At 34.2% G+C, this 23947-nt stretch overlaps 1 protein-coding gene across 3 annotated transcripts in view; it reads left to right on the plus strand.

Moving 5' to 3' along the window:
* The window catches only part of SESTD1 (SEC14 and spectrin domain containing 1), a 92843-nt gene that overhangs the window by 45285 nt on the left and 23611 nt on the right, over nucleotides 1–23947 (plus strand). For all 3 annotated transcript variants that reach the window (XM_036421142.2, XM_045575750.1, XM_036421143.2), the window contains 5 exons: nucleotides 2247–2360; nucleotides 11412–11525; nucleotides 12659–12753; nucleotides 15576–15631; nucleotides 18332–18543. In XM_036421142.2, the coding sequence (XP_036277035.1) occupies nucleotides 2247–2360; nucleotides 11412–11525; nucleotides 12659–12753; nucleotides 15576–15631; nucleotides 18332–18543 (591 nt within the window). The remainder of the gene's footprint in view (nucleotides 1–2246; nucleotides 2361–11411; nucleotides 11526–12658; nucleotides 12754–15575; nucleotides 15632–18331; nucleotides 18544–23947) is intronic.

The raw sequence follows: 23947 nt of genomic DNA on the forward strand, positions 1-23947 counted from the left end.
CAAACATTTTCTACATGCAGTCTCTCATTGCTTTTATTTCAGAAGGTACTGGTATCAGTTGATTGGGAGCCCAGAGCTTAGTGCTGGCTCTGCCAACAGCTAATATTCTCTCAGATGGGTGGCTTGGTTTCTCTTGTTTCTCACAGCTTTAATATTTAATGATTTTGAAATAATACTTTCACAAGTCATATGAATAAGCCTTAATCTACCTTGAACTTCCTTGTCCCTCTGGTAAAAGTTTTGATTTGATTTTTAATAAAATGGAAATTAATAAAATCTTTTACTTAGTTTATTCATAGCCCAGTCATTACAGGGAACAGTAGGTTTGTGATGTGCCCATTGCCATGTTTTAAGTAGGAAGGTCTTCTATCCTACTTAATAATAACATTGTATTATTATGTTATCATCATTCCGTTATACCACTTATGGTATAGAATATAAATTTATGGTTGTTGGTCCCTGGAGTTTGTAAATGAAGTTTTATTGGAACTCAACCACACTCATTTGTTTACATATTTGCTTATGGCTTCTTCTATACTACAGGGACAGAATTTTAAATAATTACAACATAGGCTGTATTGCATGCAAAGCCTAAAATATTTATTATCTGGCCTTTCAGAAAGAATTTACTCTGATCCCTAGTCTAGAACATTTGAAATGGTGTGGTAGAACTTTAGAGTCAGGCAGGCCTAGTTTCCATTACAGCACCATCACTTTTTATTTTGGATAAATTACTTTAGTTCTCTAAAGCTCAATTTATTCTTCTGTAAAGTTGAAGGATGAAAGCCACTTGTTAATGCAAATTCATTTATGCAATAAATATACTGTATATATGGAGTGTCCTCTATATGCCGGGCACATAGGAGTGACATGATAGATAAGGCACCTGCCATTGGCAGCTTATGTTCTACTGGAAGGTTAGGTAATAAAGAGGAAAATTACCAAATAATGAAACATCAGATAGTGGTAAATACTAAGAAGAAAAATACAGTGGTAAAAGGAGACTGAGCCAATGGTGCTATGTTAGGTAGGGTGATTAGTGAAGAGGGAATATTTCAGTAGAACCCTAAATGAACTGAGGGAGCATTCCTGTATGAGACAAAGAACATTCCAGACAGGAAATGTCAAGGCAAAAGCCCTGAGGTGGGAACAGACTTCTTACATTCCAGGAGCAGCAAGGCCATCAATAACTGGCGAAGGAGTGAGCTGAGGAGAAAGGTATGAGATGAGGTCTGAGAGGTCACTGGCCCTGGAGGGCCTTCTAGACCTTGGTAAGGGGTTGAATGTTATTCTGAGTAGAGGAAACATGAAGCAGGGAGGTCTGTTCAGAGAATATTTCAAAAGGCTGACTAGTTTGGGATATTAGCAATGTAGGTCATAAAAACAGGCAAATTTAAGATATGTATAAGGAGCTTGCTGAGCCGAAACTGGTTTGGCTCAGTGGATGGAGCGTCGGCTTGGGGACTGGAGGGTCCCGGGTTCGATTCCAGTCAAGGGCATGTACCTTGGTTGTGGGCATATCCCCAGTGGGGGGGGGGTGCAAGAGGCAGCTGATCGATGATTCTCTCTCATCGATGTTTCTAACTCTCTATCTCTCTCCCTTCCTCTCTGTACAAAATCAATAAAATATATTAAAAAAAAAATAAGGAGCTTGCTGATAAAGTATACATGGGATATTTATACATGGATAAATGTTAATTTCCATTTTTAGGTCATATGAATAACCATATCTATTAAATGTGAAATTGTATTAATCAAAGATTAGCTTTGTCCTCATTAAGTTAATAATCATGCAGAATTTTGGCTTTTTTGTATAGTGACCTATAAGAAACTTATTTTGTGAGAAAATTGATTTTACATTATTTGAAGAATTTCTCCAAGAAAATTGGGTTAGAAAACAGAAATTTTATAATTTTTCAACTAAAATTGTCTTGCAGTTTATATCTATACATATCCCTGTTTGAGAGCTTCAGTAAAACAAAAACAATCAACTTGTACTGTGTGTATTGCTGTTTACCTTCACTATGGAATACTGTAATCTCTTCTGAGTCAGCTTGTCTTTCAAGTATTTCTTTATTGCCATATATGTTTTGAAGTTTGGAGTATTTCTTCTACTTTATTATTTTAATTATTTTCCAAAGGTCTCTTAACTACTCAGCCTAATCATGAATATCTAGTAATTTATAGCTTTAATAAACTATTCATTTTACATATATAATTTATAATTATTTTTTAATATTTTACAGAATGTTGTTCCAGCTGAGGTGTCCCTTGTTTGTGTGGTAAAGCCAGATGAATTCTGGGATAAGAAAGTAACACATTTTTGCTTTTGGAAAGAAAAGGATAGACTTGGCTTTGAGGTAAATATAGAAGTGTGTTTTATCTTTAAAAATAGTGCTTTGCTGGTATTGTTTTGTTTGTGCAGCTTTGGATACTATGCAGTGCTTAAGTAATGCTTCCTCAGTGCCTAAGCAATGATCAGTAAGTATAAAGTCATATTCAGATACTTGTTGAATGAATTATGATGCTTTGTCAAAGACAACAAATGCTTTCTTATTTCCATTTATATCACTCTTTGTTAACTCATTTGAATAAGTAGAAACTTTTTAGTCAAAAACTTTTTAGTCAAAAATAATTACCACAGGACATGTAAATCATACTAGGAAATCATAGACATTTTGTAATTGAGGGCAGCGCATATTTTATGATATGCCAATTTTTTATTTTTTTTTAGTATCTGGATTGGTTTTGATACAATTGGTTTTGATACAATGAACACAATTATCCATCCTTCCCTATTGACATTTCTCTCTCCCTCTCACTTTCCTTGCATGAAAATAAATCTTATTTTAGATCAGGAATAAGTCCAAAGATGAAATATAAATTTAAACAATTCTGTTATATTTTTCCTTTCACAACCTGTTAATCCCAGCTTCCTAGTAGGAGAGTTGATAGATACTAAACTTTACACCAGTTAAATAAAATATGGGAGCTTTGCAAGATGTATAAAGTCCAATCTTTACCTATAGAATATAGAGCCTTCAATGCTTTTGCAAGCCAGAGAATTAAGACTCATTATGGACGTTGCTACACATGTTTATTTTCAATAAAGTCAGTGTCGATGTATTTTTGGTCTGGAGGACAGATTGCTAAAGTGTCTGAGAAAGATTTCAGAAAGCCTGGTTAGTTCTTAAATGAGGTAGCTTTGAAATGTTTTAAAATGAGTGATTTTTTTCTTCACTAAAAGAAAATATTAGGTTATAATTTATTTGCAATAAAATCTATCCATTTTAGTGTACAATTTTGAGAGTTTTGACAAACACAAAGACAAACAGGTATGTAACCACATCACAATCAGGAAAACAGGAAATAGCTCATCATGCTATTTCCATCACACTTCTTTGTAGTCAACTACTTCTTCCATCTCTAGTCCCAGACAACTAGGGAACTGTTTTCTGTCCCTATAGTTTTGCCTTTTCTAGAATGTCATGGAAATGGAATGATACATTATGTAACATTTTTTCACATGCGCATTTGCACTTGAGATTCATCCATGTTATATGTATTGATAGTTCTTATTACTGAGCTACAGTAATCCATCGTGAAGGTATACCACAGTCTGTGTATCCATTCCACAAGTTGTGTTCAGTTATTAGTGATTACAATAAAGTACTATAAACATTCATTATAGGCTTTTATATGAAGTTTTTATCTTGAGGGGTAAAATACTAAGGAATTAGATTGGTGGGTCATATGGTAAGTATATATTTAACTTTATAAAACACTTCCAAAGTAGAATTTGAAAGCAGCCATATAATTTTGCATTCTCACCAGCAAAGTATGCAATTTCCATTCTTGCTAGCACTTGGTATTGTCAGTTTTTGTTTATTGAAATTATAGTTATTCTAGTGGGTGTGTAGAGGTGTATCATTTTGGTTTTAACTTGTATCTCTCAAATGATAATGTTACAAGTTCATTTTCAAATGTTTATATGCCATTATTTATCTTTTTTGGTGGTAAACATTTTTTACCCATTTAAAAAAAAATAAACAAGGCCTTTGTTTTCTTGCTATTAAAATATGAAAGTTCTATACGAATTTGGTTAGAGGTCTTTTAAGAGCTGTGTAATTTGCAAATGTTACGTCTCTGTCATTTGCCTTGCAAGATCTTAACAGCATGTTTCAAGAAGTTTTTAACTTTAATGAAGTGCAGCTTTAAAAAAAATTTTTTTTTATGAACAAGGCTTTTTGTGCTATAGCTGAGAAATTTTTGCCTAACCTAAGGTCACAAAGATTTCTCCTAGCCCTAGCTGGTGTGGCTCACTGGATTGAGTATTGGCCTGCTGACTAAAGGGTCCCCAGGTTTGATTGCTGTCAAGGGTACATGCTTGGATTGGGGGCTTGACCCCCAGTAGGGGGCGTGTAGGAAGCAGCCAATCAATGATTCTCTGTCTTCCCTTTTTTCTCTGAAGTTAATAAAAATACATTAAAAAAAATTTCTTATGTATTTTAGGTTTTATATTTAGATCTATGATCCATTTGAGTTAATAGCTGTGTCTTTTTTTATATATATATATATTTTATTGCTTTTACAAGAGAGGAATTGAGAGGGACAGATAGTTAGAAACATCGATGAGAGAGAATCATTGATCAGCTGCCTCTTGCACACCCCCTACTGGGGATGTGCCCGCAACCAAGGTACATGCCCTTGACCGGAATCGAACCTGGGACTTTTCAGTCCGCAGGCCGACGCTCTATCCACTGAGCCAAACCGGTCTTGGCATAGCTGTGTCTTTTTATTACTGCATCTGATCCTGTTCTTTTTTTGAGGCCATACTAATGTTGGACCCAGGATCAAAGATTGTCTTCATGTTCCTCTGTTTACTTTTCTTTCCAGTTTTTGTAGAAAGTTATTTTCCCTTAGAAAAATATTCTACAGCAAACAAATGCAAGCAAACATGCACCTTGAGATAGTAGTAAGTAGTATATGTATAAACACACATACACATGAGTATGTACTAAGCACGCAAAGACTTAGCAAGACACATTTTAATTCCAAATCTTACACATATATTCTTAACATAAGTAAACTAAAAAGTAAAACATCTGAGTGCTTGGAGAGTAACAAGTTCAATGTTATGTTCTTTAAGAATATTTTATTAGGAAAGGATATGTGTTCTAGTTACAGACAGAAGAGTGGGATTAAGGGAGAGACAAGGTTTAAGTCTTTTCTATAAATTTGATTTCAGATTAAAGAAAACCTTCACAAAAGTTTTGGTTAAAGATAACATGTTAAATATTTTTCAAACTTTTGAACAATGGCATGTGCTATTTAATAAAATATTATGCTTATATTCATTTAATTTGTCTTAACCTCTCAACATAAAATAAAGGAAAAAGTAATGTTTTATGTAGGACTTCACTATAAAACAATTTCATAGTGTTTACTTTCTTTAAAAGGATTTGGCAAAGTGATCTTTTTTTTTTCTTCCTGTAGTATATCCTTAAATATATTTTATGTCATAAAAGAAAGTGAATCTATACTATTTACATTTAAGTTAATTTTAGGAAAATGAGTTTTAAAGGAAATATTCAGATGCAAATAAACCTTTGCCACAAATAACTGAGTAACTGCAGATTTTTCCTTTGGCTTATTAAACTTGAAATCTGTTGCCAATAGTTTTATGGATTTAGGTACTGCAAAATATAAAAACGTGTGTGTGTGTGTGTGTGTGTGTGTGTGTGTGTTTAGTGAGATTAATCAGTGGATGGAAAGTGACAAGTGCTCTTCATTGGGCAAGAACAGGTCATATATTAGAAACAGGGGTCCAAATTAAGTGTATGGGATGACAGCTGATCAGAATTATGTCCTCTGAGAGCTTAAAGAGACCTCATTAATAACAATATAACTTTTTTGGCAGATTGGGGAAATAAGCTAGGAGTGAATTCCTTTAGGTTGACTTTTACAGGGTGAGTTTGTGTCAGAGCTATGGTATAAACCGGGAATGATTGGCTCCTAGCTTAGGATCCTTCTAGTTATTATTTAATGGTGTTTAACTTAAAAAAGAAATTTGGAAATTGGGAGTATTCTAGTAAAGCCTTTGTCTCTCTGCACTATTATGACCAGAGGAGCAACAACATGTAGATTTATTTAGAGTATTGTCAGCAAGGCTTTAGAAACAAACCAGAAATCTTTAATCCACTTTATGAAAGTGTTGTACAGCTGTCTCCGGGTTATTGGAGAAACAGCAATAAAAAAAAGCTATTTCCTTTATAGAACCTTATTTATTTTTATATTTCCAACATTAAAATATATAACATCAAATAAATAATACTTTTAATAAATAAATTTAATTTCCATTAGATAATGATTATTTAGCAAATAAACAGCACATCAATAAAAGCTGTTATGAGGGACATGATAGACAGGTTTTTTAAAAAAGATAGTTCAGTGTTTTAAATAGAATATTGGGCCAAATAAGGTACAGTTGTAGAGCAGAAAGACCATTTTTTATATTTCCCATTCATTGTATTTTCTGTTCAGTCTTTTTTTTTTTTTTTTTTTTTTAGGAGTGTTTTGGAAATATCATCTTTTCAGATATGAATTGATGGTCATTTTAGCAGGTAGTTCATTTCCTTATCAAATAAATAAATTGTTAGTATATACTTAGTTAATAAATAGACATTTTTAGAGAAAAGAGAAGCTCCCCTGGGATCTGATTGTGTTTAATCTTTCTAGAGTGGAAGTGTCTGCCTGAATCCCAAAAGGAGTTCGAGGCAGCATATTTGGCTTAACTCCACTGATTGTTGAATGTTTAACTTCATGTTTGCCTCTAAGAACTAGTCTAAAGAAGCTGCATTGGAGCTAGATGATAAAATAAAGCCCTCTGTGACAGTACTTCTCTGTGTTTCTTTTATTCCATTGTTTATCTTAAATTAGCTCCATTGGTGCCTAAATAGTAAAATATGCTAAACTCCTTATCCTAGAGATAACAGTAAGTTGCTATTTAAAGTTGACAGATATTATACAGTTTGCTGTCATTAAACTAACAAAAAATGTAATCTAATGTTCTGTATCTTATTATTATTTTTTTAATGGAAAAAAGAATCACATGAACTCTCAACTTCCCTGTCATCACACCTCCCTATTTTCCTTGTTCTACCTCTAACCCCCTTGTTTGCTGCCTCTGAAGAGGTACTGTTTCCCCAGTCTGAGGTTGAGATCTCATCTTGTTTCTTCTATAAGTTATTTCCTTCTTTTCTGTTTTTAGTTTTTTAATATGGCATTTGGTACATATATTTAAAAATGTATATAAGAATCTTAATAATAAAACAAACACTTGAGTACCTACCACATAACCTAAGAACTCAAATATCTAAAATTTAAAATAAATCTGAGTGCCCCTCTCTGATCCCATTCACCTATCCCCATCCCTGAACACCTAAATTATTTGTGTTTTTTCATCTTCTGTTTAGCTTTTCTTTCTGTATGTGTGTATTAAAAACATAAATGTGAAAGAAAATCTTTATAAGAAAGTAGAGAATGTTTATTTTTTATATTTATATCTAGAGTTATTTATGGATATTTATTCTAAAAATAATATGTTTAGTATTATTTGTTTTTTTGAGTTTTATAAATAGGGTATCATGATTTTAGTCTTGACTGACTTGCTTTTTCTCACTCTTCATTGCCTGTCTAAGAGTTATGCATATTCTTGCAGTAGATGCAGTTGATGCATGCTCACTGCTGAATGTGTTTCCATTGTGTGAATAAAAACAATATACTTGTTCTGTAGATGGATATTTGGGTTGTTTCCATTCTTTCACCATTATAAATGATGCTCTATAAACATACGCAGGTATATGTCTCCTGATAAACATGTATAAAGTTTTTGTTTGCAGAATATCCAGGCATAGGTTATAGAAATGTTTACAATTTCAAGATAATGCCAAATTATTTTTCCAAAGAGGCATTTTTGTCTATCCACTTGTGGTGTCTAAAAGTTTCTGCTGCTCTATGCCTTGTTACCACTTGATATTGGCTAACGAAAATATTTAAATCATATGGTCTTTTCTCAAGTTATCCTTGGGTATCTGTTAGTTTAGTCTCAAAATAAGTTAAGGGTTTTCCTTTATTTTTATTATCTGAAAGCATTTAATTAAGAAATGGCCTGTTCTTTGAGGTTTTTTTTTTTTAATTTAAATGAAGCTTCTTAGACTGTGAAGCTAAGCAAGTAGCTTATAGGTCATCAGGACAAATGTGCTGATTTTATAGAAGGAGACCACTGAGGGAGGCTTCCAGACTTCACAGGACTTAACTAGAAATCTCAGGGCTAGTACAGAGCAGAGCCAGAATTGAAGCTGGTTCAAGATCTGGTATACTTGCAGCATCACACATAAACTTTCACAACATAGTTAGTTAATAAAATACTTCTTAGCTACTGAAAATTTATTTGATTTTTAAAACTCACTTGTAAACTGGGTAGGCCTGGTATTTTCTTTCTGGGAAGATTGTTTTAAAAGAAAGATTAACACAATTATTTTCGTTTTTAAATAAATAATGAACTCTCTGTATTCCTATGTCTAGTTTCAACAACGATCAATCCATGGTTCTTCCTGCCTCATCCTTACCCTCAGCCACTTTGCTCAGGGAAAACTGAGGGTATTATAATGAATGAAATTGAAGATATTTCAATTAATTTATAAATAAATCCTTTATTATGTGTCTCTAAAACATAAAGACTATAAAAACTATAACCCAATACCCATTATCATGCCTTAAAAAAAAAATCCTTTAATATCTAAGAGCCAATTGGTTTCAAATTTTTCATCATTTGGTAAATGTTATAAAAAGATTTGGTTCTATACAGAATATTATTTATAATTAAAAAAATACATTTTATTGACTTTTTACAGAGAGGAAGAGAGAGGGATAGAGAGTTAGAAACATCGATGAGAGAGAATCATCGATCAGCTGCCTCCTGCACACCCCCCACTAGGGATGCACCCGTAACCAACTTACATGCCCTTGACCAGTATCGAACTCGGGACCCTTCAGTCCGCAGGCTGACGCTCTATCCACTGAGCCAAACCGGTTTCGGCGAATATTATTTATAATTACTATATTTTGAAATTTATATATAAATTAAGGTATATATTGGTTTATTTGTAACAGGAATTAAACAGTGTCCATAAGTTGTGATTGGTTGAGATGCCTTTCCAAGTGGATAAGGTTTTTTAATTTTGTTAATTTCTGATTTGATTGAGTCCTACCTTAATTTCATTGCAGTTTTTTTTTTTTTAATGTACCTAGGCTTTCTTTATGGTGTGATATAGTCATTTTTAAAAACTATTTTATGATTGTTTTAAAGGAATACATAATTCTCTTTATTTGTTGTGGGATTCTGTATTTCTCTTTCTATTTTTTTTTATCATTTTTTTTTTCTCCCTTGAAGTGAACAGGTTGTTTGTCCTATGGAGTTTTTCACTGCCAGGAGTATCTCTGTGGTGTGGATAACATATTCTTTTGCCTTCTCAAATCTTTGTATTTCCATAAATTGATAGTTGGATTTAGACAATTGATTAGATTCAGAATTCATTTCCTTTTCCAAGGCTGTTCATTGATCATGAGTCTCATAATAGTTATCTTCTTTTTTTTTTTCTTTTTTTTTTATGTTCGCAACCATTGATGTTCAGTGCCTAGATCCCTTAATTTATTAAAGATTTAAAAAGACGATGTTCTAGTTCTATTATTATTTCTTTATTTACTAGCTAGAATACTTCTATAATGAGAAACTGAACCTCATTTATTATTTACGCAGTGGTATTGTTGCTATATAAAAGGTTAGATACTTTTTTCCCCTTTATATCCTGATTTTATAAGTATGATCTCATTGAGTTCAACATACTGACATTTTAAAATACCACGTTTATTATTCTTATTGATATGCAAATTATTGTATCTTGACCAGTGGAAACCTTTTCAGGACTTTTTGGCACAACCTGAGTAGTCTTTAATAACCTCAATATCTGGATGAGACATCCCAAGCTCAGCATATGTATTTCCAGATCTGGCATTTCTCCAAGCAAGGAGAGTTGATTCTTTAAAATGGGGAATGGTATTTGGAGACAACATTTGGATGCTAGGAGTGTGTATGTTTACAGAATTGGTCGTGATTTCTAACCTGTCAGTGGACAGAATTAGAAAATTTGTGTATGTAAGTGTATGTTTTTATTTAAGATCAAGTATGTCATGAGTTTAAACTGATGCTTCCAATTCACATTGAAGACCGTAAGGGCAACTTTCCTCTCTCACATCTTCCTTCCCAAGAATTCCATTTTGTTAAGGACAACAGGGATCTGTGACCCCTGTCCTCCCCCCCCCCCCTTTTTTTTTAAGACTAGTTGGTTTCTCTGTGCCCTCTGCCCTCTGAGGAGTTACAGAAAAGCCATAATTTTATATATTATCTGGCTGAGAATGGTATTCCCTCTAGCTTGACACATTGTTTTTATTTTCTTCTTATCAAGTCTTTTTTGTGTGTGTAAATTTAAATTCATGTCTTAATGTCTTATTTTTGCTTTAGTACTACCATTTGAATACCTTTCTCCCATGTATTTTTTTTTTTTTATTCATGTGTATATTCACTGAAAGTTTATTTAGCTCTACAGTGGTCTCTTAGATGATTCCATAATTTGTATTTGAAATCATTTAAAGTTTAGCATGAAAAGATTACCTTTTTAACATGATTTTCAAGTTTATGAACTCTCTGATTGCTCTACATTTTAGTTCTGATTTTCAAACTAAATATTAGTATATCCCAAGTTTTACTCTACCATTATAGGGACATGTATTGTTAATATATAATCAAAAGAATGTTAGAGAAACTTTGTATAATTTTTATATTCATCAAGTTTGATTTTTCTTATTAGCTTTTCACAAATTATAATGAAATGATAGACTTGTTAATTCTTTATTACAGAGTATAAGCCAAGAGTACAATAAAGTGTGCAATTTTTGATTGCCAGGTTTATTATTCATTTGTGCTTATCATTTTAGTGTGCTTAGCTAAGTTTAAGGCCACATGAAAATTCTTTGCTGAAAATATTGTAGTAAAGGAGCTGATTTTTATCACAAAGAAATTATTAATATTGATAAAATTTGAAAATATTTAAACCAAGCTGCTCTAGTGTCCCTTGCTCTTTTAAAATATGATACTATAAACAGTTAATGATCGCATATTTCTTAGTAATGTCCACAATTTATTGAATTGATTTTAAATGTTGTTGTATTAAATAACTGATATATCATGTTGGAAACAATATTGCATAGTTTATCCTAATTTTACTTCCTCATAACTTTCATGGCCATAAAAAGTGGCTTACTAAATGTTTCTTTTCTTTTTACCTTTATAGGTTATTTTAGTGTCTGCTAATAAATTGACGCGTTATATAGAACCATGTCAGTTAACGGAAGATTTTGGTGGAAGTCTCTCTTACGATCACATGGACTGGTTAAATAAGAGGCTGGTTGGTATATTACAATGAGATAAAATGTTAATACATGTAAATAAGATATATTTTGATAACTTCACTGTTTTCATCAACTAAAGTATAATTAATTAAAATGTAGCTTGTTTTCCCTTTTATAAAAATGAAGAAATATAATGTATATCACATGATAGTATAGTATTTGAAGGCTAATACTTTGGAGTCAGATTCACAAACGTTAGCTATTGTTGTTGTCATTGGTAGCAGTATTGCTAGTTAAAGTTGTAAATCTTCTAGGTAGAACAGAAGTAGCATAATTTCTTGGGAAGTAATCTAGTTATATACCTTTCTCAGAGAAAATATTTAAACATCAATTTGAATTGGAGAGCAATTTGACTCTGATTCTGAAAATGTATCTTCTTTGCCAGATTTCTGAAATCTGGTACTCTGTGTAATATAGCATTATTTAACCAAACTGTGGGGGACTAAAATAATAAATATATTAACTCTGTTTAGATTATATGCTGATTTTATTAAAAATAATGAACTTGTGGATATTTCGGAATGGAAAACCAATTCTATTTCTATCATATTTAAACAATGTTTTCAGACAAGTCTACTTTATGTTAACTGGACTTGCCCAAATCCCTTTTAAGAAATATTTTAAGAACTCATGTTAAAATTGTAACTAATTTATTTTTATGCTGTATGCTTGTATGTAAAAATTCTTTAACCATTACATGCAACCAGTATGGATTGATAATAGAATAACAAAGAAATGTTCCATAACTGGAAATAGAGAATTAAAACTTTTCTAAATAACATTCATGCAGTTAAAGCTATTATGGATGTAGATGTTTCTCAAGGAAATATAGGAATACAGATAAACTTGCTGATTGAAGAATGAAAATAATTTCTTAATGTATTTAAGTTTTAAGAATTTCTTATCCATTAAAACTATTCATTTTTTAGGGAGTGGTTGAGTCTTCTCTCCTGTACACTGTTGTGCTCTGATGGTTGAATTGTACTACATGACATCCAGAGGGGGAAGGAGAAACCTTTCTGGCTAATTCTCTTGCTCTTAACTGAAAATCCTTTAGTACATACTAACTTTTAATTAGAATAATACTAACATATTATTCTTAATATGTTAATAACATTTCATATTGTAGGTTTTTGAGAAGTTTACAAAGGAATCTACATCATTATTAGATGAACTTGCTTTGATTAACAATGGAAGTGATAAAGGAAATCAAGAGAAAGAAAGGTAGGTGGCCAGAGTCATGAAATTATACCCTTGCAAAGCTATGATTAACCTGATAAAAGAAACTGTATTGTCAATGCAAGCTAAAAGAACTAAGGTAAGCAAGTCTCCATTCAATAAAAGTTGCATTCAAAAGTTGAATTAAGTTTATTTTTTAAAAATTTTTGAGAAATTGCTTTATATGCAAATTTTACTGATTTGAATAAAAATTTATTTACAAAAGATTTTATTTGATGAATAGTAACAGTTTTATTTTTTTCTGACACAGTGTAAAATATTCATTGGCAAGGAAATGTTTTCCAAATGAAACAATTTTTTACCTTTTTAGAATTCTACTTTGCTTATAAAGAATATGGAAAAGGTTGCAGCTTGAAATAAATGTAATGTGACCTTATTTAAATACATTAGCACTTACATGCCTGGCTAATAGAGCTCCCGTAACCTTATAAAGTATGTGATACTCATGAGTTCAACTTGGAGAATTTACTATTTTATGACACTAGATAAAGTAATTGTTCAGTTGTATTATCTAAATGTATTACTTAGATAAATCATTTTAATGGGTTCCCATTGAGCTTGGGAACCTTTGCAGTTTTCATTTTTCTGTTGGTAGACCAAGTCACTCTCCCAAGGTAGAAAGCATTTCAGGATGCAAATAACTCTTTCTGATCTCTCAATAACAAAGTGGTCACTAGAACAGTAATTTTTCATTAAGACATTTGAAAGAATCAGTACTCTGTCTCTTTTGAATCTAGTCTTACAAATACAATAGAACCTATAAAAAAATCATCTTGATATTCTGTGAATTCAAATATAGTTACATACCAATCAACTGAAATGATAAGAGGGATATGAGAGGGTCATTGTATAACACCAATTCTTAATTAAAACAAAGTAAAAATGTGAAAACAAATGGTTTGAATGTAAATGTCATTAAGGTTAAACATTTAGGAACATTACTATCCTATTGGTGCATTGTAGAAATGTAAAATGTAAATATGTGTCTGTATATATATATGCTATGGCTCAGGTATTGAAAACCTCACACAAGTTATTTGATAAAAATTAGCCAAACTTCTATCTCTCAATAGTATAGCAGAGTAAGTTTGATGTTTCTTAAAGTCCTGTGTCTCAGCATGCTAAAAGAGTGCCTATAGAAATGAGTTTATAGTCAGAAGGTTTAATGCTGAGAAAGCATTGCAGTAAAAACAAAAACAAAGTGTTTGTTTCTCTTGAACTTCTTGTGTTTATGTTCAAGTGTCACCCTTTTTTTCCCCATCTAATAATATCTTGTTCAATTTGGAAATTATTTGGGAAATGTTGATTCGCATGAATATATAAATGTGTTATATAAATCTAGAGGGCCAGTGCATGGCATTCGGGCACTGAGGGAGGAGGCAGTCCCTTACCCAGCCTGCGCCCTCTCACAGTCCGGGAGTCCTCGGGGGATGTCCACTTTCCGGCTTAGCCAGGCACCCCCAAGGGCTCCTTAGCACTGCTGCTGAAGCGGGAGAGGCTCCTGCCACCGCCGTTAAACTCACCAGCCATGAGCCTGGCTTCTGGCTGAGCAGCACTCCCCCTGGGGGGATTGAGCATCTGCCCCCTGGTGGTCAGTGCGCATCATAGAGACTGGTCATTTGGCTATTCGGTCTATTTGCATATTAGGGTTTTATTATATAGGATGTTATATTTGTCAGTCTCTCCTAAAGGAACTCAAAGTGTATTGCTTAGTCACTAAAATCCCAGATAGTAAAGTCATCCCCTTGCAAATTTTTATCACCTTTATGTCAGCCCTCAGAAAGTATTGAGGCCAAATAAAGTCCAAATGCCTAGATCAGTTGACAAAAGTGAGAGATTTAGAGCAAGACTTCCTGGTTACAGCGGCAGGGTCTGAGGCTTTGCTTTGTCATTACACAATCTTTCACTTATCTTCTACTTCCCAAATGTGTTTAATAAAGTCCATAGTCCAACTCATGAAGCATAATTAGTACAGGGAAGAGAATACAATTGCAAGGGACACACACACACCCACAAATATGAGAATATTTGCAGTTCTCCGAGGTTGCTGTGGGTAAGTAAACTTTTGATTGTTGGCAGATGACTACATTGGGTTTTTTAATGTTAACATTTCTGGGTTATTACATAATTAGCAATTTCATTTTGAAACAAATATCCAGTGAAAACTACTAAAATGGATTTCTTTGATATATTTGAAATAACATCATAATCCTATATAATAAAAGGCTAATATGCAAATCAACCAAATGGTGGAATGACCAGTTGCTATGACACACACTGACCACCAGGGGCAGATGCTCAATCCAGGAGCTGCCCCTTGGTGGTAAGTGCGCTCCCACAGGGGGAGCACCACTCAGCCAGAAGCTGGGCTCATGGCTGCGGCAGTGGCAGGAGTCTCTCCCACCTCCGCTGCAGTGCTAAGGATGTCCGACTGACAGCTTAGGCTTGCTCCCCTAAGCCAGAAGTTGGACATCTCCAAAGGGCTCTGGGCTGCAAGAGGGCACAGGCTGGGCTGAGGGACCCCCCTCAAGTCCACGAATTTTGTGCACCAGGCCTCTAGTTAATAATAATAAACTATTTTTCTCAGTAGTATATTTTGTGATTTATCACATAGATATTTTTGTGGGGATGAGTATTTAGTTAACTCTAATGGGTTTCCTAATGCTTTAGAGAAATAATGTAGAACAGTATTCCTTAGATTTTCATACTTTAGCTGTTCTGTTTTAATATGTATATATGAAGGATTTTCTTTAATTATATGGGTAGAAATACAGGTTAAAAAAAAAATTACTCTTGGTGCTTGCCAGGTCTGTGGATTTAAATTTCCTTCCATCAGTTGATCCTGAAACAGTTCTTCAGACAGGTAAGATGAAAAAACATACTGATCAATAATCATAATCCAATAAACTAATCATATATTGATTGAGTCATGAAATAAACATTGGTTGAACATGTGTAGCTGGTCCTTGAATAACATAATTTTGTTATAATGTTAGGAGATGCTGTAGGAACCTAGCTCTTAGTCGATTAACCTATGGTAAAATTGGTTTGTTATATAGTGTTTTGATTAAGTTGGAGAACTATTGATGATTTAAGTGATGAATTACTCTGTATTATGTGGTAGAAACTTACGGGGAAATTTTTCAAACTGATAATTTGACTTAACCGAGCTGTTAATGTTCTCCATAATATTGAAAGTATTAATAAAGATAAATTGTTAAATTAACTCTCCCTTGAAATACTTGGGTTTATTTTCTTATCTGTAAAGTGGAGATAAAATTTCTATTATATGGGGTTGCTATGAGGATTATTAAAAACTTACTCTAACACTGTAATTATTTGTGTGTGTTTTTTTTTTTTTTTTTTTTTTTTTTTTTTTTTTCTTTTTTTTTTTTTTTTTTTTTTTTTTTTTTTTTTTTTTTTTTTTTTTTTTTTGTATTTCATCCTTCTAACAATCGCTTGAGATAATTAGGATTATTTTCTCTATTTTGTACTTAAGGAAGACAAGGCTTAGGGATATTAAAAAACTTGCTCAAGGTCAAGTAACTATTAAGCTTTATTACCATAGCACTAAAAATAGGACTAAATCCAGTGCCACTGCTATACTGTTTTAAAGTCATCTACGTAAAAACACTTGGCACCTTGTAATGGTCTTGAACAGAGTGTGTGTTCATTGTTGCATGGTATGTTCTGTATATGTAAATTCATAAAAGCTATTATGATCAGAATATATTTATCTTTTTACTTTGACAATTCCCTTAATGTTTTCCATTTCTGTTAGAGAAGCAGCACCACATAATGATTTCAAAGGCAATACTTGGAAACCAAACTGCTCAAGTCTCAACTCTAATCTTACTATTCCAATAGCTGTATAACCTACATAATAAGTTACTTAACTTTTTCATGCCTCAGTTTCCCATCTTAACATTGGGATGATAACAGTACCTACACTTGACTGGGTGTGTGTGGTAAAGGATAAATAAGATAACATGTAAAGTGCTATGAGAACAGTGCCTTTAAAAATAAAAAAAAATAAAAAAAAAAAAAATATATATATATATATATATATATATATATATATATATATATATTATTGATATTTCACAGAGAGGAAGGGAGAGAAATAGAGAGCTAGAACGTCAAAGTGAGAGAAACATCGACCAGCTGCCTCTTGCACACCCCCCATCGGGGATGCGCCTGCAACCAATGTACATGCCCTTGACCGGAATCGAACCTGGGACCCTTCAGTCTACAGACTGACGCTCTACCACTGAGCCAAACCGGTTTCGGTGAGAACAGTGCCTTTTTACAAGGCAGAATTAGAATTATGATCTATTATTAGAAAATACATTAGAAATAAAATCAAGGTATTATTTAAAAGAACTTCAGTATGTTCTAGAATCTGAGAAACAACTAGAATAAATTTAGGCTGAAATACAGTATTGCTCTAGATTTGAAACAATTCCTTGTTTATGTGCCATTAAGTCCTTTATTATATGCTGTTTACTTTTAAAACAGGGAGAGTATAAAATAGAGAAGTTTGGAACAATCTTGGATATTTTTTTAGAAATTGTGAATACCTCCAAATTAAATTAGAAGTTTTGTTTCTATATATTAAAAGCCATTTAAATTTAGGACATGTTCCTGAATAAAGGTGAAAACAAAAGAATTTAAATATCCGCATTTTTTTTTTGACCACTAAATAATAGTTGAAATACTGTGTTTCCCCGAAAATAAGACATCCTCCGAAAATAAGACCTAGCGCAACTTTGGGAGAAAAAGTTAATACGGGGAAACAGGGTGGTAGTACCCTGGAAAAACAATTTGTTAATTTATTTACCTGTGAAATTGTTAGGATACTTACAGCTTTACACGTTGCATATTCTGCATTTCTACAATAATTTCTCAGGAATGAGCAGATTTTCTTTATTAGATTGCAGTAATTGAATAACGTTGGATATTCTTTGGCTTCTCATGATTCCCACTAATATATTGTGGGGAATCCCATAAATAAAAGTTGTTTATATATTATTTTCTACCAATAATAAGGACTAGCTATCTTTATTGCAATCGTACATTTGTTACAACATCAACTTTTCTTTTAGGAGCTATAATGAAGGGTATGGATTAATACTAAAATCATACAACATAGTGCTTAGTATTGATTAGTACCATCAGACAGAAATTCCAGAGTGTAATTGTACTCACAGGAAAAGAGGATTGGTTAGTACAGTATTCTGAGCAATGAATCCACCAATAAGATTAATATGATAAATATAGATTAAATATGTAAATATACCATAAAATTACTATACAGTATTGCATATTTAGAATATATATTCATGATATATGAAATAGCATATAAATATACTATGTTGTATATATGTATCGATACATATATGCAGTTTTCTATTTCTATATAAATTTTAAAATTCCATGTGAGAACTTAAGACCTGGTAGGTAGATAGACATAAGGTAGATAGGCTCTAAAAATATGGGACTAGAATTGAGAGAATTGTATTTCTTTATGGATATTAATTATAAGTATCTTTTATCCATAAAGGGCATGAATTGTTATCCGAATTGCAGCAGCGTCGGTTTAATGGCTCAGATGGAGGAGTGTCATGGTCTCCTATGGATGATGAACTGCTCGCACAGCCACAGGTTATGAAGTTATTAGATTCCCTGCGAGAGCAATATACCCGCTACCAGGAAGTTTGTAGACAACGTAGTAAGCGTACACAATTGGAAGAGATTCAACAGAAGGTGATGCAGGTAGGTGTCTGATTTGAATATATTTAACTCTTTTTATTTATCAGTGTTGTGTTTTTTAAACATAATTTCTACTCTGACTGATTTTATGCCAGGCATTATTATACTGTATGGAGAACCTTAGACATCAAATCAAACTTAGTTTTCAAATTATGTATATTTTGCTGAAACTGGTTTGGCTCAGTGGATAGTGCATCAGCCTGCAGATTGAAGGATCCCAGGTTCGATTCCAGTCAAGGGCATGTACCCTGGTTGCAGGTACATCCCCAGTAGGGGTGTGCAGGAGGCAGCTGATCAATGTTTCTCTCTCATCAATGTTTCTAACTGTTTATCCTTCTCCCTTACTCACTGTAAAAAGTCAATAAAATATATTTTAAAAAAAAATAATGTAGCCAAAGTCGGTTTGGCTCAGTGGATAGAGTGTCGGCCTGTGGACTCAGGGGCCCTGGGTTCGATTCCGGTCAAGGGCATGCATGTACCTTAGTTGCGGACACATCCCCAGTGAGGGGTGTGCTGGAGGCAGCTGATTGATGTCTCTCATTGATGTTTCTAACTCTCTATCCCTCTCTCTTCCTCTCTGTAAAAAATCAATAAAATATATATATTTAAAAATGTATATTTTTACAAATAGTATTTATATTAAGAATATATTTTTTCTACAGTGATGGCATTGAGCATTCAGTTCATGCTATCAAAATGAACTTCAAAAATAACTAGGTGGAAACATCTGTGGTCTCTGCATTCTTATAATGATCTAGAGGCCCGGTGCATGAAATTTGTGTGCGCACATGTGTGCACATGAACATGTGTGTCCCTCAGCCCAGCCTGCAACCTCTCCAATCTGGGACCCCTCAAGGGATGTCCAACTGCCTGTTTAGGCCCAATCCTACTTGGCAGTCGGACATCTCTCTCACAATCCAGGATTGCTGGTTCTAAACTGCTCGCCTGCCTGCCTGCCTGCCTGATTGCCCCTCACCACCTCTGCCTGCCAGCCTGATCATCCCCTAACTGCTCCCCTACTAGCCCGATTGCCCTAACTACCCTTCCCTGCAGGCCTGGTCGTCCCTAACTGTCCTCCCCTGCCAGCCTGGTCACCCCTAACTGTCCTCCCCTGCAGTCTTGGTCGCCCCCAACTGCTCTCCCCTGCAGGCCTGTCTGCCCCTAACTGCCCTCCCCTACAGGTCATCGCCCCCAACTGCCCTCCCCTGCTGGCTCAGTCCACCTAACTTCCCTCCCTTGGCAGCCTGGTTGCCCTAACTGCCCTCTCCTGTCGGCATAATTGCCCCTAACAGCCCTCCCCTGCCGGCCTGGTCACCCCCATCTGCCCTCTCCTGCCAGTCTGGTCAACCCTAACTGCCCTTTCCTACTGGCTTGATTGCCCCTAATTCCTCTCCCCTGCAGGCCTGGTCCCCCTCAACTGCCTTCCCCTGCAGGCTTGGTCCCTCCCAACTATCCTTCCCTGCTGGCCTGATTGCCCACAACTGCCCTCCCCTGCAAGCCATCTTGTGGTGGCCATCTTGTGTCCACATGGGGCGGTGATCTTTGACCACATTGGGGTGGCCATCTTGTCTTGGAGTGACAGTCAATTTACATATTACATCTTCATTAGATAGGATAACATATTATTGATATTTGATTTCTTTTTAATAATTTGTTAGTGTTTTGTTAATTTGAGTATTTAGTTTCTCTAACCAAGTGAAGTGATAAAATGTAATATAAACAATTATAATATTAAATTTTATTATATGAAACTGATAGAAATTTTTGTGTATTTAATATTTATAACTTTTTAGTTCCTCTTATAATTAAAAAATCAATGCCAAGGAAGACATTTCTGTTATTTAAACTACATTCTGAATTTTCATGTTGAATTATTAAGAGATAAATCTTAAAATATTTTACTTAAACATTCAGATTAGAAATGTTTTTTATTACATTTACTAGGTAATTATTTATGAAGTGCTTATTATATAGGATATAAAGGTACACTTGCCTTTTGCTGTCATTAAACTTAAGGGGATAGAATGTTAAGTGTCACAGGGGCATGACTGATGTGCTATGGGCATTTATAGGAGGGATGATTCCTCTGGTTGCAAGTAATCTAGGAACATTTAGTGGAGTAGGTGGAATTTGGGCTTGTCCTCCAAGCATGTGTGGACATCTTTTAAACCAGGCATCTCCTTTTGTTTTAAAAGAATTTGGCATTTTGTGAAGGATAAAGAACAGCATGAATAAATAATAGCGGCATGAAAGCCCAAGCTTTATTGAAGAAAAAGGAAGCAGTAAAGCACTGTGGGAAATTTTTGGCTTTTGAATCATAGAGCAAAATAGTTCAGAGAGCATATTCTGAATCCCAATTCTTCTATTTTTTTTTTTTGGTGTGTGATCATGGCTATATTATTTAGCCACCTGCAATTTCATTTAACTTCTTTTTTTTCTTTTTTTCCTTTCTCTATTTTTCTCCCATAGTTTTTTCATTACTGAAACAGGAATAATAAGTCCACTTTTGAAGTGTTTGCTGAAAGAACCCAGTACTCAATTAGTGTCAGCTTTTGTATATATTTCCATTGAATTAGACTCTAGTCTAGAAGTACACTTTAGTTGTTGGCATACTTTTTCTGTAAAAGGCCAAATAGTGAATGTTTTGGCTTTGTTATGGCTATTTAACCTGCCCTTGTAATCCGTAAGCATTATGTAAATGAATGTGTATGTCTATGCTCCAATGAAGTTTTATTTACAGAAACAGTGGTAGGCCACAATTGGAAGGTAGTTGTTGACCTCTGACCAGATTATCAGGATGTCATGGGTACAAAGCTTGAAATGAAGGAAGGAGCTGGGTCATGGAAGATCTTGAATTCTAGGCGAAAAGATTTAGGTTTCATCTCATGATAACCAAACCAAAGATTGCTGAACATAAGTTAATTATACTATTATATAACTTTTTCTGTGTAATATATTTGTAAGTTAAAGATAGCTTGTATTAAATCCAGTTAAAATTAGCCAAGTAGCTTGAGAGTAACATTGTCCCCTATGTCTGTGAGGGGTATAATATTAAGACCCCCATTGGATCCCTGAAATCATGAAGAATACCTAAATGTGCATATGCTATGTTTTTTCTCTATATGTACATATATTTTCACTTAAAGGAACACTTTATGGCTTGGCCTATCCAAATAGCCAGCACTACTACTCTTGCAATTTGTGGCCACAGTTAAGTAAAATAAGGGTTACTTGGACACAGCCCTGTGATACTGTGATAGCCTGATAACTGAGAAGAAGGCTAAGTGATTAATGATAGATAGCATATCTAGTATGGAATTTGTTGAATAGAGGAGTGATTCACTTCCTGACTGGAACAGTGCAGATTTTATCACGCTACTCAGAACAGCATGCAATTTAAGCTTATGAATTGTTTATTTCTGAAATGATTTCATTTAAATGATGGGACTACATTAAGGGGTTATCTTGGAATACTGTAATGATGGAATAACAGTGACATACAAGTCACCCAGGTAATCTGGGTTCACCCTTTCCTACTACTTTCAAGTTGGGAATGAACTGTTACCACTCAATGCTGTAGCTTCCTTCTTAGTAAACTGAGCATAACAATAATAGTAATAATATGACCCACTTAGTACAGTGTCACAAGGATTAAAGAAGTTAATTATAATAATAAAATGTGTAGTGTTTGGCACATGAGTTTTCTATTAATATCAATTATTTGCTCACTCATTCAAATGTGGATGTTTCTATTAGTGTGACATTGTGGTGGTGGAATACAATGGTGAGTAAAATAGACAAAAATCCCCCCTTTACAGAGCCTAATCCTATATCATAAGAGCATAATATGCAAATCAACAGTTACCATGACACACACTGACCACTAGGAAGCAGACGCTCAATGCAGGAGCTGCTCCCTGGTAGTCAGTGCAGACCCCCCTTCCTCTAGTACATGAATCTCTTGCACCAGTTGTAAAATTGCAACTATAAAGGAGAGTGGTGGGAGTATGGCTTGCAAAACTTAATGGATGGTAGTGGTGTCCAATTATGTTTGGATTTAAGTGTAGGTGGAAAAGGGTCTAGAGAATCACTATATTGGGTTTAGATATGTTAAATTTGAGGTGACTTTGAGACATCTAAGCAAAATGTAGAAGGGTATTCCTAAACAGGTCCAGAAATCAGAGAAGTTTGGGCTGGTGACATATTTGTTTGTTATTTGTATATGAATGATAATCAAAGGCAAGGATATGGATGAGAATTGCCCAAGTAAAGAGCTGAGAGAACATGAGAAGTGGGCTTGTTAACTAAGCTAAGAGAAACTCTAGCATGCAATGAGAAGGCAATAAATGATTGGCCAGAAATAAAGAAGAGAAGGGTGAAGAGGAAGCCAAGAAAAAGCACTTCAGGAAAGGATTTGGGAACCCTGACAAATGCTGCTGAAAGACTGAAAAAGAGTAAGACTTCACATGTTGGTTAGAATGTACAAGATGGAGATAATTGGTGAACACAGGGCATGAATGGCACGGCCAGAAGCACATTGACATGAACTCTGGAATGAGCAAGGTGTGATGACAGACACTTGAGTACAGATGACTCTGAGAATTTTGTGTTTGAAGAAAAGATGAGCAATAGCAGTTCCTTAAGTGGTAGAAAAGAGGTTGCATTAGCTTACGAGGGCTGCTGCAATGAAGTGCTGCGTACTGGGCACTTACGAAACAAAAACATGTTCTCACAGTTCTGGAGGCTAACAGTCCAAATCCAGGTGTTAGCAGGGTTGATTCCTTCTGAGGACAGTGAGAGAAGGATCTGTTCTAGGTCTCCCTTGGCTTGTCGATGACCATCTTCTCCCCATAACTTCAAATCATTTTTCTCTTTTATCTGTATCCACATTTCCTCTCCTTTTAAGGACACCTGTCATTAGATTACAACCCATCCTAATAACCTCATTTTAACTTAATTGTTTCTTTAAAGGCCCTATCTTTAAATAAATATGGATACATTCTGAATGATTGAGGGTTAGAACCATACAGATTTTTTTTTTTTTTTGTGGGGGAGGGAGGAGGGCACAATTCAGCTAAATAGAGGTCAAGTGTAGTGTTTTTTTGTTTGTTTGTTTTGTTTTTAAATTAATACTATAGAAACTGTAAGACGTTTAAAGCCTAGTGGGATTTATCAATTTGGAGAGAGGAGTTGAATATACAAAAGAGAAAAAATAATTAATAATATCAAGTTCCTGACAAGATGGAAGTGAATGAACTTGAAAACAGTTGAAGAGATTAGCTTTAGAATAAAGAGGCAGAACTCACCCTTGTAATAGGAGGGATGATGAGTGGGATGAATCTGGAGGTGCTTTCATGTATAAGAAGCATCAGGAAGATGGAGTTCTTGTGTGACGTGTTCTCTTTTT

Source organism: Pipistrellus kuhlii, unplaced genomic scaffold (genome assembly GCF_014108245.1).
Source record: "Pipistrellus kuhlii isolate mPipKuh1 unplaced genomic scaffold, mPipKuh1.p scaffold_m20_p_7, whole genome shotgun sequence".
NCBI classification, from domain to species: Eukaryota; Metazoa; Chordata; class Mammalia; order Chiroptera; family Vespertilionidae; genus Pipistrellus; species Pipistrellus kuhlii.